This window comes from Procambarus clarkii, chromosome 30 (assembly GCF_040958095.1).
Source record: "Procambarus clarkii isolate CNS0578487 chromosome 30, FALCON_Pclarkii_2.0, whole genome shotgun sequence".
Taxonomy (NCBI): domain Eukaryota; kingdom Metazoa; phylum Arthropoda; class Malacostraca; order Decapoda; family Cambaridae; genus Procambarus; species Procambarus clarkii.
The window spans coordinates 31,419,046-31,433,682 of record NC_091179.1 but is presented as its reverse complement, the minus strand read 5'-3'; the positions used below and the strand labels follow the sequence as shown (position 1 = coordinate 31,433,682).

At 46.4% G+C, this 14,637-nt stretch overlaps 1 protein-coding gene across 1 annotated transcript; it reads left to right on the top strand.

Moving 5' to 3' along the window:
- Positions 1-6,491: 6,491 nt before the first annotated feature.
- LOC138370025 (serine-aspartate repeat-containing protein F-like) lies at positions 6,492-11,539 on the top strand. The gene is made up of 3 exons (XM_069333796.1): positions 6,492-7,009; positions 7,131-7,984; positions 11,511-11,539. The coding sequence occupies exons 1-3, from the start codon at positions 6,492-6,494 to the stop codon at positions 11,537-11,539; spliced, it is 1,401 nt and encodes a 466-aa protein (XP_069189897.1).
- Positions 11,540-14,637: the final 3,098 nt, after the last annotated feature.

The window sequence follows — 14,637 nt, the reverse complement described above, 5'->3', positions numbered from 1 at the left end:
TGAATATATATATATATATATATATATATATATATATATATATATATATATATATATATATATATATATATATATATATATATATATATATATATATATATATATATATATATATATATATATATATATATATATATATATATATATATATATATATATATTTTGTCTTGTACTTGTAGGCCCCTCCTAACCACTCTGCATACTCTGCCTCCACGCAGAGTATGCAGAGTCTGAGTGGATTGTCTCAGGTCGCACACCAAACCTGTGTCAGGTTAGGTTAGGGTCTGTAAGCTTTATTTTCCTTGAACTGTAACCTGGGGCTGATCCTCTCCCCAAGTTTGGTTGAGATGATCTACCAGCACAGCTGCTCTAACAAGGTGGTTCTTTATAGACTTACCTCGCCTCCAGGCGATCATGGGAGGGTTTTGTGGGAATTTTACCCTGGATGGATGTTCACTGTACGTTTCCCTCATCCATGTCCATACTTCCTGGAGTGTTATCTTAAGCTGTGCTGCAAGGCCGCGGAAGAAAAGGGTTGGAAGAATCCATCTCTTGTCTTCCACTTCTTGTGTTCTAGGTCTGAGTAGCTCTGCCCTTGTTTTTTCTCTGAGTTTCTCCTGGGCCGCATGTATTATTGTCTCTGGGTAGTCTCTGTTCCTGAACATATCCCATAGGTCATCAAGCTGGGGATATAGCGTCTCTTCTTTGCTGTTAATCCGCTTGAGTGTAAGTCCAAGTGAGTAGGGTAGCGATTTCTTCAAGGCTAGTGGGTTGCTCGAGTCAAATTTCAGATACGTGTGAAGGTTAGTCGGTTTATAGTATGCCTTCGAATGCAGATCCCTGGTTTGCTGGTCTATATACACTGTTGTATCTAGGAAATTAATCGTGGAGTCACTATGTTCGAGGGTAACTTAAGGTTTTCATGAACTGTATTTGACCATGAAAAGAAACCTTCTAGGCGCGGGTGTTGTTGATCTCCTGGTTCCGATTGTTGCCTCTGCCCCTGTTTCTGTTTCTGAAAAAATTATCATTATGGCCCCTATTATTATTATTACCTCCGTGTCTGTTGTCCCTGTTATTGCTCCAGGAAGGGTAGTCTCTGCTGTTATTGCCTCTGTTGTCTCCTGGGGTGATCCTGTTGTTCTGGCCTCTGTGGTCGCTGGTCCCGTTCCTGTTACACTGGCCTCGGTTATCTCTGGATCTGTCCCTGTTGTTCCTCGTCTGGTTTCCACCCGGTTTGTCTCGTGGTGAATCTCTCCATCCTCCTCGTGACCTGTCTCTGTTATTCCTGCCTTGCCTGTTGTTGTTGTTGTTCGCCGAGGTGTTCCGTTGGAAGTTCAGTCTCTTCGGGCTCTTCCTCCTGTTCGAATCTGTTCTGGGTGGGAAGGGGTGTTGTTGTGGGGCAGGCTTACCTAGAATAGGGGACAAAGGGACATCATCGTCATCGTTCATCAGGAGTACTGAACGTAAGGGTTTTGGGGCCCACTTGCTTTTGTTGTTGCTGTGGCTGCACTTGTTCTATGGCTCCTAGACCTAGGGCTTTGTCCACTGCTGTAGTCAGGCTCTGCAGCGTACCTTCCTGAGAGTTTGAGAAGAAACTTTCAAACCTGTGTGACGTCTGTCCCGAGCGCATCATCAGGCTTCCATCGTATGGCCTTTCGAGGGTCCCTGGTTTCGGAGCTGTCTTTCGTCTGAAACCTTCCCATAAGGCCGTACCTATTTTTACCTGATCCCAACCTCGTATTAGGAGGCAGGCTACGATGAGCTCTATTTTGGCCATTTCTCTCGTATGTGAGGCTTTGAGAAGGAGCGTGTATGTCGCCATAGACGCTCTGGCCTGTTCCAAGTTAACTCTGTTTAGACAGCTGGCTAGACCTCGTAGGATTGGGAGACCTGCTGAGAAAAATGGGAAACAAACCTGTAGGGCAAGGTATTCAGGGACTGTGTTCAGCCTCACTGCCCGTTGGACGAACGTCAACCTGTCTTTTAAATATTCTATAGCTGTAAAGATTGGCTTTACCAGGGCTATAATTTCTAAGTCCTCCTGTTGGAAAAAACTGTTAACCTCATAGAGGTCGGATCTTTCCATCATTTTGTGTACTTGGACTGTTATATCACTCTCCTGGAGGAGGTCCTCCGGATTTGGAGTAAACGGCAGGTGTTCAAGGGCTTTCGACCCTGGTCCCGTCCATACTCTCCTGTCTCTCCAGACTCCTTGGAGGGTGCCTTCAGGAAGTTGAGGTCTCTGTTTGTATTTGTTTAAGATCTCCAGTATTCCATACTCCCATTCCTCTTCGGATGTGTTAGGGAGAGAATCCTTGAGAGCTTCCGAAATTGTTTCCGGGAGGGACTCTGAAACAGTTAATTCTGCCTCCACTGGTCTCCTTGCTTTCGATGTCGAGGGTTGGTTTGGTGAGACCTCTCGGGTTCTCTTCGTTCGTACTGCGTCACACTCCATTCTGGCCCTACAATTCAACGACACTTCTAACACTTTTAACACTTAAGAATGGGGGAAAAATAACAGTTATAGGTTTTTTCTTCCCTTTTCGGCTCGTGTGTGTGAGAAAAAAAGTTTGGAAAAAAGCACAAAAAGTATTTCTCTCAGTAATGGAGTCAAACTCTCCCTTGCTTCCTGGGGGCAAAAAAAGAGAGTCCTCCTACCAGAAGACTAAACGAAAAAGCCTTTTGTGTCCCGGTATTTCGCCTTTCGATATCCCCCCTGGTTAGAGGAGAGGGAGTATCGTTAGGAGAAAATGCTACAACGGGTTGACTGCCCAGACAGGTACAAGAGGAGTGTTGTTAACGCTTATGTCGACCGTGCTCTCAGCCACAGCTCAGGATGGAAGCAAGTCGACGAAGAACTCTGTAGGGTAAGGCAGGTTCTAGTCAACAACGGCTTCTCCAATGGTTTCGTTGAAGACATCATAAGAAGGAAAGTGAAACGCCTGCAACCTCTGAAGAGACCACATGCACAACACCCATACCCCCTATTAAACTATTTTACAGGAACTTCTTCTCCACAGCTCATAAAACGGAGGAAAGGGTCCTGAAAGATATTGTTAATAGAAACGTTATCCCTACAGACAAAAATCAGAAGATACAATTGACGATTTACTATAAAACCAAAAAAACGGCCAGCCAACTCATGAGAAACTCTCCAGACACAAAGCAGAACGCTTTAAAAGAGACCAACGTCGTCTATGCCCTCAAATGCCCACTTGGGGACTGTAAGCCTCAAAAAACTCAGTATATAGGCAAGACAACAAATCTTTCCAGGCGATTAACGATGCATAACCAACAGGGCTCCATTAAGGAACATATAATCTCTTCCCACAACCAAACCATCACCAGAGAAATCTTACCAAACAACACAGAAATCATCGATAGATACAGCGATAGCAGGCGGCTTGACATCTGCGAGGCACTACACATCAAGAAGTCAACACCAGCAATCAACAGCCAATTAATGCACAACTATATTCTACCCACTTCAAGACGCCGCTCCAATATAGAAGCATCAAGAAATATGGGCCAATAGGCCCTTTGCAATTACTTCCATTCTTACCTTCAATACCCATTGTTTCGTGTTCTATCTTGTGTTGAAAGTTATATTCACCTCATCCAAAACTGTTGTAACATATCACCTCACCCAAAATGCGGGTTTAAAATGAAAAATGAAAGCTGTTTAAATCATAGCATAAGTAAGAACTCTGTTTAGTGTTTGCAGGTAATAGTTGTGTGTGTGTAAACTAAAAGTCTATGAAAATGTAATAAGTTATTATGAAACGTGTTCAAGTGTCGCGTCAGACTAGAAATAAAAATGAATTTTGGAGGTTTGATTTTTCAATTACCATCAACAGTGAAAAGAAACATAAGATCGAGAAAATTCGTGTTAGAATTATTAATCTTACTTTTTCGGTCATATTTAATAATATATATATTATCTATATATACCTAGTAGCCAGAACGCACTTCTCAGCCTACTATGCAAGGTCCGATTTGCCTAATAAGCCAAGTTTTCATGAATTAATTGTTTTTCGACTACCTAACCTACCTAACCTAACCAAACCTAACTTTTTCGGCTACCTAACCTAACCTAACCTATAAAGATAGGTTAGGTTAGGTTAGGTAGGGTTGGTTAGGTTCGGTCATATATCTACGTTAATTTTAACTCCAATAAAAAAAAAATTGGCATCATACATAATGAAATGGGTACCTTTATCATTTCATAAGAAAAAAATTTGAGAAAATATATTAATTCAGGAAAACTTGGCTTATTAGGCAAATCGGGCCTTGCATAGTAGGCTGAGAAGTGCGTTCTGGCTATTAGGTACGACATATATATATATATATATATATATATATATATATATATATATATATATATATATATATATATATATATATATATATATATATACACACACATATATATATGTGTATGTATATATATATATATATATATATAACAGAAAACTCACACCCCAGAAGTGACTCGAACCCATACTCCCAGGAGCCACGCAACTGGTATGTACAAGACGCCTTAATCCACTTGACCATCACGACCGGACATAATGAGGTGATAGCCGAGGCTATTTGAACCACCCCACCGCCGGCACTCGGATAGTAATCTTGGGCATAGCATTTTACCAAATCACCTCATTCTTTGGGGCACACGTGAGGAACACAAATGCGAATAAGCCTGAATGGTCCCCAGGACAATATGCAACTGAAAACTCACACCCCAGAAGTGACTCGAACCCATACTCCCAGGAGCCACGCAACTGGTATGTACAAAACGCCTTAATCCACTTGACCATCACGACCGGACATAATGAGGTGATAGCCGAGGCTATTTGAACCACCCCACCGCCGGCACTCGGATAGTAATCTTGGGCATAGCATTTTACCAAATCACCTCATTCTTTGGGGCACATGTGAGGAACACAAATGCGAACAAGCCTGAATGGTCCCCAGGACAATATGCAACTGAAAACTCACACCCCAGAAGTGACTCGAACCCATACTCCCAGGAGCCACGCAACTGGTATGTACAAGACGCCTTAATCCACTTGACCATCACGACCGGACATAATGAGGTGATAGCCGAGGCTATTTGAACCACCCCACCGCCGGCACTCGGATAGTAATCTTGGGCATAGCATTTTACCAAATCAATTGCCGGCGGTGGGGTGGTTCAAATAGCCTCGGCTATCACCTCATTATGTCCGGTCGTGATGGTCAAGTGGATTAAGGCGTCTTGTACATACCAGTTGCGTGGCTCCTGGGAGTATGGGTTCGAGTCACTTCTGGGGTGTGAGTTTTCAGTTGCATATTGTCCTGGGGACCATTCAGGCTTGTTCGCATTTGTGTTCCTCACGTGTGCCCCAAAGAATGAGGTGATTTGGTAAAATGCTATGCCCAAGATTACTATCCGAGTGCCGGCGGTGGGGTGGTTCAAATAGCCTCGGCTATCACCTCATTATGTCCGGTCGTGATGGTCAAGTGGATTAAGGCGTCTTGTACATACCAGTTGCGTGGCTCCTGGGAGTATGGGTTCGAGTCACTTCTGGGGTGTGAGTTTTCAGTTGCATATTGTCCTGGGGACCATTCAGGCTTGTTCGCATATATATATATATATATATATATATATATATATATATATATATATATATATATATATATATATATATATATATATATATATATATATATATATATATATATATATATATATATATATATATATATATATATATATATATATATATATATATATATAGAACTTTAGAACACTTTCCCACCAGGAGACTCGAACCCTAGCCAGCACAGAAGCCTTCTAGCAACTGGCATAACAGGTACGCCTTAACCCGCTCCACCACCCGCTCAGAGCCTTAAAAGAGATGGTAATTTCGGAGTATTATATATATACATATATATACTGCTCGAGCAGTATATATATATATATATATACTGCTCGAGTTCTTCCATCTATGTTCTCACCTCTGACATCTGATATACTGATAAATACAGGAGACTGCTTTAATTAGTCGTAAACAAAGAGTCATCAGCTGCACTATGTATACAGAACAGACATACACGGTTTCCTGACAAAGATACAGTTAACAATGTTAATTATATCTAATTGTAAAAATATCAACGTTCATTGTTAATTGTAAATCAAGGCGTGTTCAAACTTATAATAAAGAACACGCTAAACTTAGATCTATCAACGCCCCCCCCCCAACCCTCCCTCCCCCCCCCAAATCCTCCCTCCCCCCCCCCCAGTCACGAAAAATAGTGTAGTTCACAACTATTCTGGTACAAATTATGTATTTTTTTCTATCAAATTGCATGATGGCTCAAGAAACACTTGATCAGCTTACACTTACAGTGTTGTCTCCGAGGAGACACATTATTCTGGAAGACTGCCACGAAATAACTAGAACCCAACCAACTTTCGACAGCATGACGCTTTCAGAGTGTGCAACATGAGGTCAGGTAGTGAGAGTGACAGTGACAGTGACAGTGACAGTGGTAATGACAGTGGCAGTGGTAGTGACAGTGGCAGTGACAGTGACAGTGACACCAGTGACAGTGACAATGGTAGTGACAGTGACAATGACAGTGGCAGTGACAGTGACAATGACAGTGGCAGTGACAGTGACACCAGTGACAGTGGTAGTGACAATGACAGTGGCAGTGACAGTGGTAGTGACAGTGGCAGTGACAGTGGTAGTGACAGTGGCAGTGACAGTGGCAGTGACAGTGAGAATGACAGTGGCAGTGACAGTGGTAGTGACAGTGGCAGTGACAATAACAGTGGCAGTGACAGTGGTATTGACAGTTTCAATGACAGTGACAGTGACAGTGGCAGTGACACCAGTGACAGTGACAGTGGTAGTAACAGTGACAGTAACAGTAAGAGTGGCAGTGGTAGTGACAGTGGCAGTGACAATGGAAGTGACAGTGACAGTGATAGTGGTAGTGACAGTGACAGTGGTAGTAAGTGACAGTGATAGTGACAGTGGCAGTAACAGTGACAGTAACAGTGGCAGTGGTAGTGACAGTGGCAGTGACAGTAGTAGTGACAGTGACAGAGGTAGTGACAATGACAGTGGCTGTGACAGTGACAGTGGTAGTGACAGTGGTAGTGACAGTGAAAGTGGTAGTGACAGTGGTAGTGACAGTGACAGTGACAGTGACAGTGACAGTGGCAGTGACAGTGACAATGACAGTGGCAGTGGTAGAAACAGTGGATGTGACAGTGGCAGTGACAGTGGTAGAGTCAGTGACAGTGGCAGTGGTAGAAACAGTGGCAGTGACAGTGTCAGTGACAGTGATAGTGACAGTGACAGTGATAGTGACAGTGGTAGTGACAGTGGTAGTGACAGTGACATTGATAGTGGTAGTGACAGTGACAGTGATAGTGGTAGTGACAGTGACAGTGGCAGTGACAGTGATAGTGATGGTGACAGTGGTAGTTACAGTGACAGCGGTAGTGACAGTGATAGTGATAGTGACAGTGATAGTGGTAGTGACAGTGACAGTGGCAGTGACAGTGATAGTGGTAGTAACAGTGGCAGTGACAGTGACAGTGATAGTGGTAATGACAGTGACAGTCTCAGTGGTAGAAACAGTGGCAGTGACAGTGGCAGTGACCGTGGTAGTGACAGTGACAGTGGCAGTGACAGTGATAGTGGTAGTGACAATGGTAGTGTCAGTGGTAGTGACAGTGACAGTGGCAGTGGTAGAAACAGTGGCAGTGACAGTGGCAGTGACAGTGGTAGTGACAGTGGCAGTGACAGTGATAGTGGTAGTGACAGTGGTAGTGACAGGGACAGTGACAGTGGCAGTGACAGTGATAGTGGTAGCGACAGTGACAGTGACAGTGATAGTGGCAGTGACAGCGGCAGTGATAGAAACAGTGACAGTGACAGTGGTAGTGACAGTAGTAGTGACAGTGGTAGTGGTAGTGACAGTGGTAGTGGTAGTGACAGTGACAGTGACAGTGGCAGTGACAGTGATAGTGGTAGTGACAGTGGTAGTGACAGTGACAGTGGTAGTGACAGTGGTAGTGACAGTGACAGTGGCAGTGACACTTGAACTGGCAGTGACAGTGGTAGTGACAGTGAAAGTGGTAGTGACATTGGTAGTGACAGTGACAGTGGTAGTGACAGTGATTGTGGTAGTGACAGTGACAGTGACAGTGATAGTGGTAGTGACAGTGGTAGTGACAGTGATAGTGACAGTGACAGTGGTAGTGGTAGTGACAGTGGTAGTGACAGTGGTAGTGACAGTGACAGTGGTAGTGGTAGAAACAGTGGCAGTGACAGTGTCAGTGACAGTGACAGTGATAGTGACAGTGACAGTGATAGTGACAGTGATAGTGACAGTGGTAGTGACTGTGGTAGTGACAGTGGTAGTGACAGTGGTAGTGACAGTGACATTGATAGTGGTAGTGACAGTGACAGTGGCAGTTACAGTGATAGTGACAGTGGTATTGACAGTGACAGTGATAGTGGTAGTGACAGTGACAGTGGCAGTGACAGTGATAGTGGCGGTGACAGTGGTAGTGACAGTGACAGTGGTAGTGACAGTGATAGTGGTAGTGACAGTGAAAGTGGTAGTGACAGTGACAGTGCCAGTGACAGTGGTAGTGGTAGTGACAGTGGTAGTGATAGTGACAGTGGCAGTGACAGTGACAGTGGCAGTGACAGTGATAGTGGTAGTGACAGTGACAGTTTCAGTGGTAGAAACAGTGGCAGTGACAGTGGCAGTGACTTTGGTAGTGACAGTGACAGTGGCAGTGATAGTGGTAGTGACTATGGTAGTGACAGTGGTAGTGACAGTGGCAGTGGTAGAAACAGTGGCAGTGACAGTGGCAGTGACAGTGGTAGTGACAGTGACAGTGATAGTGGTAGTGACAGTGGTAGTGACAGTGACAGTGGCAGTGACAGTGATAGTGGTAGCGACAGTGACAGTGGCAGTGACAGTGATAGTGGCAGTGACAGCGGCAGTGATAGAAACAGTGACAGTGGTAGTGACAGTGGTAGTGACAGTGACAGTGGTAGTGGTAGTGACAGTGGTAGTGGTAGTGACAGTGACAGTGGCAGTGATAGTGGTAGTGACAGTGGTAGTAACAGTGACAGTGGTAGTGACAGTGGTAGTGGTAGTGACAGTGACAGTGGCAGTAGCAGTGACACTTGAACTGGCAGTGACAGTGACAGTGGTATTGACAGTGAAAGTGGTAGTGACAGTGGTAGTGACAGTGGTAGTGACAGTGATAGTGGTAGTGACAGTGGTAGTGACAGTGATAGTGGTAGTGACAGTGGTAGTGACAGTGGTAGTGACAGTGACAGTGGTAGTGGTAGTGACAGTGGCAGTGACAGTGATAGTGGTATTAACAGTGATAGTGACAGTGACAGTGACAGTGGCAGTGACAGTGGCAGTGAAAGTGATAGTGACAGTGGTAGTGACAGTGACAGTGGCAGTGACAGTGATAATGATAGTGACAGTAATAGTGACAGTGGTAGTGACAGTGACAGTGGCAGTGGTAGAAACAGTGGCAGTGACAGTGATAGTGGTAGTGACAGTGGTAGTGACAGTGACAGTGATAGTGGTAGTGACAGTGACAGTGATAGTGGTAGTGACAATGGTAGTGACAGTGACAGTGTCAGTGGTAGAAACAGTGGCAGTGACATGAATAGTGACAGTGACAGTGGTAGTGACAGTGGTAATGACAGTGTCAGTGACAGTGATAGTGACAGTGCAAGTGGTAGTGACAGTGGTAGTCTCAGTGGCAGTGATAGTGACAGTGACAGTGGCAGTAGCAGTGACATTTGTACTGACAGTGACAGTGACAGTGGAAGTGACAGTGATAGTGGCAGTGACAGTGACAGTGGCAGTGACTGTGGCAGTGACAGTGACACCTTTGACAGTGACGGTGGCAGTGACAGTGGCAGTGCTAGTGACAATGGCAGTGGTAGTGACTGTGACAGAGATAGTGACAGTGACACCAGTGACAGTGACAGTGGTAGTGACAGTGACAGTGGCAGTGACAGTGATAGTGGTAGTGACAGTGGTAGTGACAGCGACAGTGACAGTGGTAGTGATAGTGGTAATGACAGTGGCAGTGACAGTGGTAGTGACAGTGACAGTGACAGTGGTAGTGACAGTGGTAATGACAGTGGCAGTGACATTGATAGTGGTAGTGTCAGTGACAGTGATAGTGACAGTGCTAGTGACAGTGACAGTGGTAGTGACAGTGGTAGTGTCAGTGGCAGTGGCAGTGACAGTGACACCAGTGACAGTGACAGCGGTAGTGACAGTGACAATGGTAGTGGCAATGACAGTGACAGTGACAGTGACAGTGGCAATAACAGTGACAGTGGCAGTGACAGTGACAGCGGTAGTGACAGTGACAATGACAGTGGTAGTGGCAGTAACAGTGGCAATGACAGTGGTAGTGACAGTGACGGTGGCAGTGACAGTGACAGTGGTAGTGACAGTGGTAGTGACTGTGACACCAGTGACAGTGACAGTGGTAGTGACAGTGACAGCGGTAGTGACGGTGACAGTGACGGTGGCAGTGACAGTGGTAGTGACAGTGACACCAGTGACAGTGACAGTGGTAGTGACAGCGACAGTGACAGTGACAGTGACACCAGTGACAGTGACAGCGGTAGTGATAGTGACGGTGGCAGTGACAGTGGTAGTGACAGTGACACCAGTGACAGTGGTAGTGACAGCGACAGTGACAGTGGTAGTGACAGTGGTAGTGACAGTGACAGTGGTAGTGACAGTGACAGTGGTAGTGACAGTGACAATGACAGTGGTAGTGACAGTGAGAATGACGGTGACAGTGGCAATGACAGTGACACCGACACCAATGGCAGTAACAGTGACACCAATGGCAGTAACAGTGACACCAGTGACAGCAGCTGGGAAACCTGCCAGCTGCTATCTATAAAGGATATCATTCAGAGATATCTCAATCTAAGCCCAATACTCTTTATATTATAAAGGAAAAATATATGCAATGTGCCATATATACTATTGTTTCATAATTATAAAGATTCTAATTATATATTCAAGGTAGTTTTTTTGCTTGTGTCATTTCTTATTATATCATCTTTTTATTTTCATGTCATCTTATTTTACATAAGATAATCACAATAACGTGATATATAACAATGAACATCACGTCCTGAAAGCGCCAATGAACCGGGTTCGATTCCCCGTCTTCCTCCGAAGATTTTCTCATCTTATTATAATTAATGTTGATAATGATTTACTTTTCAGGTCATGTGTGTTTACATTATATTTTGCATTAATTTCTGGCTATATATACTCCTTGATGTGTATACATCAAGTGTGTATACAATAAGTGAATACATTTTCAAGTTTTCACATACGATTGACCTTGGGCTTCATTTCTCAGGATAAGGAATGTTTGAAGTTTGGGAATATATTCTTAAACCATTTCCCTTTCCTTTTTCATCTTGCAGATGAAAAGATGTTCCTGCGAGTTGGTTAGGTACCTGGGGGTTGTCTAGGTACCTGGGGGTTATCAAGGTACCTGGGAGTTATCAAGGTACCTGTGAGTTATCTAGGTACCTGGGAGTTATCTAGGTACTTGTGGGTTAGCTAGGTACCTGTGGGTTATCAAGGTACCTGGGGGTTGTCTAGGTACCTGGGGGTTGTCTAGGTACCTGGGGGTTGTCTAGGTACCTGGGGGTTGTCTAGGTACCTGGGGGTTATCAAGGTACCTGGGAGTTATCAAGGTACCTGTGAGTTATCTAGGTACCTGGGAGTTATCTAGGTACTTGTGGGTTAGCTAGGTACCTGTGGGTTATCTAGGTACCTGTGAGTTATCAGGCACCTGTGAGTTATCAAGGTACCTGGGAGTAAGGTTGGTACCTGAGAGTTATCTAGGAACCTGTGAGTTATCTAGGTACCTGTGAGTTATCTAGGTACCTGTGGGTTATCTAGGTACATGGGGGTTATCTAGGTACCTGTGAGTTATCCAGGAACCTGTGAGTTATCTAGGTACCTGTGAGTTATCTAGGTACCTGTGGGTTATCTAGGTACCTGTGAGTTATCTAGGTACCTGTGGGTTATCTAGGTACCTGGGGGTTATCTAGGTACCTGTGAGTTATCCAGGAACCTGTGAGTTATCTAGGTACCTGTGAGTTATCTAGGTACCTGTGGGTTATCTAGGTACCTGTGGGTTATCTAGGTACCTGTGAGTTATCTAGGTACCTGTGGGTTATCTAGGTACCTGGGAGTTATCTAGGTACCTGTGAGTTATCTAGATACCTGTGAGTTATCTAGGTACCTGTGAGTTATCTAGGTACGTGGGAGTTATCTAGGTACCTGTGAGTTATCTAGGTACCTGGGAGTTATCTAGGTACCTGGGAGTTATCTAGGTACCTGGGAGTTATCTAGATACCTGTGAGTTATATAGGTACCTGGGAGTTAGGCAGCTCTAGTGAGTTACAACGGCCAAGCCCTCATCTTGAGTCTCCCCGTTAAGAATATCTGTCCTACTATTCATGAAAACGGAAAATTATTAAAAAAATATAATCATCTATTTCCCTTAAAAATAAAAAACACTTGGAAACTCCCCCCGACAAAATATTTCTGTAATAAAATTTCATATGGAATGCAGAGACATATTTTCCCAAACAGAAACATACTCCATTATGTGAATATTTATGAGATAAATATATACATAAGGTTTCAACAGACATGCAGCAAGACATGGATGTGTATCACTAGACTCGCTGATGCTAGCGGTCTTGGGATGAGGGCAGCATCCTCGGGCTAATGCTCTCTCAGAACCATTGTCAGCGGGATAAGAAGATTTCTCCCTCCTTTGCGTAAAGCACATTACTCGAGCGATCAAACTCCTGAGTTGGCTGGTTAGGTCCCGGCGGTCAGGACCTGGTTGAGATCCCAAGGTGACAGTAGCCGGTTGGACCCCAAGCTGACAGGAGCCGGTTGGACCCCAAGCTGACAGGAGCCGGTTGGACCCCAAGCTGACAGGAGCCGGTTGGACCCCAAGCTGACAGGAGCCGGTTGGACCCCAAGCTGACAGGAGCCGGTTGGACGGTGGACCCCCGGAACAAGAACTGCATCAGTGGACATTTAACACAACAACAAAGCAATAGGAGGACATATACAAGAGCAAGCGAGAGGTGAACACATATCAGATAATACTGACCCAAAAGTAAAACAATTACAAAACGTAATTGGATATGAAAGAGCCAAATTAGATATTCAAATAGAGGAGAGGAAGCAGGATAGGGGACGGCGGCTGTGTTGTTAGTAACGACCCTTCACGACAACGACAGTTCAGGGTCATTATGTACTGTAATGGCACTAGGGAGAAGAGGGGAGAGAGAGAGCTGTCATCTGGAGCCTTTCTCTCTCTTCCTGTCTCTCTGTCCCCTCGCGCCTCTAGCGTCCCCTCGCGCCTCTAGCGTCCCCTCGCGCCTCTAGCGTCCACCTCGAGTCTCTAGCGTCCCCTCGCGCCTCTAGCGTCCCCTCGCGCCTCTAACGTCCCCTCGCGCCTCTAGCGTCCACCTCGAGTCTCTAGCGTCCCCTCGAGTCTCAAGCGTCCCGTCTCGCCTCTAGCGTCCCCTCGCGCCTCTAGCGTCCACCTCGCGCCTCTAGCGTCCCCTCGCACCTCTAGCGTCCCCTCGTACCTCTAGCCTCTCCTCGCACCTCTAGCATCCCATCGCACCTCTAGCGTCCCCTCGCACCTCTAGCGTCCCCTCGCACCTCTAGCGTCCCCTCGCACCTCAAGCGTCCCCTCGCACCTCTATCGTCCCCTCGCACCTCTAGCGTCCCCTCGCACCACTAGCGTCCCCTCGCACCTCTAGCGTCCCCTCATACCTCTAGCGTCCTATCGTACCTCCAGCGTCCCCTCGCACCTCTAGCGTCCCCTCGCACCTCTAGCGTCCCCTCGCACCTCTAGCGTCCCCTCGCACCTCTAGCGTCCCCTCGCACCTCTAGCGTCCTCTCGCACCTCTAGCGTCCCCTCGCACCTCTAGCGTCCCCTCGCACCACTAGCGTCCCCTCTCACCTCTAGCGTCCCCTCATACCTCTAGCGTCCTATCGTACCTCCAGCGTCCCCTCGCACCTCTAGCGTCCCCTCGCACCTCTAGCGTCCCCTCGCACCTCTAGCGTCCCCTCGCACCTCTAGCGTCCCCTCGCACCTCTAGCGTCCCCTCGCACCTCTAGCGTCCCCTCGCACCTCTAGCGTCCCCTCGCACCTCCAGCGTCCCCTCGCACCTCTAGCGTCCCATCGCACCACTAGCGTCCCCTCGCACCTCTAGCGTCCCCTCGCACCACTAGCGTCCCCTCGCACCTCTAGCGTCCCCTCATACCTCTAGCGTCCTATCGTACCTCCAGCGTCCCCTCGCACCTCTAGCGTCCCCTCGCACCTCTAGCGTCCCCTCGCACCTCTAGCGTCCCCTCGCACCTCTAGCGTCCCCTCGCACCTCTAGCGTCCCCTCGCACCACTAGCGTCCCCTCGCACCTCTAGCGTCCCCTCGCACCTCCAGCGTCCCCTCGCACCTCTAGCGTCCCCTCGCACCACTAGCGTCCCCTCGCACCTCTAGCGTCCCC

Excerpts from the sequence above, each read along its gene's own strand:
- LOC138370025 (XM_069333796.1), top strand. The coding sequence starts at position 6,492 with ATGAGGTCAGGTAGTGAGAGTGACAGTGACAGTGACAGTGACAGTGGT. Across the intron at positions 7,010-7,130 it reads GACAGTGACAGTGGTAGTAA|TGACAGTGGTAGTGACAGTG; the intron begins GTGACAGTGATA and ends TGGCTGTGACAG. Across the intron at positions 7,985-11,510 it reads TGGTAGTGGTAGTGACAGTG|ATGAAAAGATGTTCCTGCGA; the intron begins GTAGTGGTAGTG and ends TTCATCTTGCAG.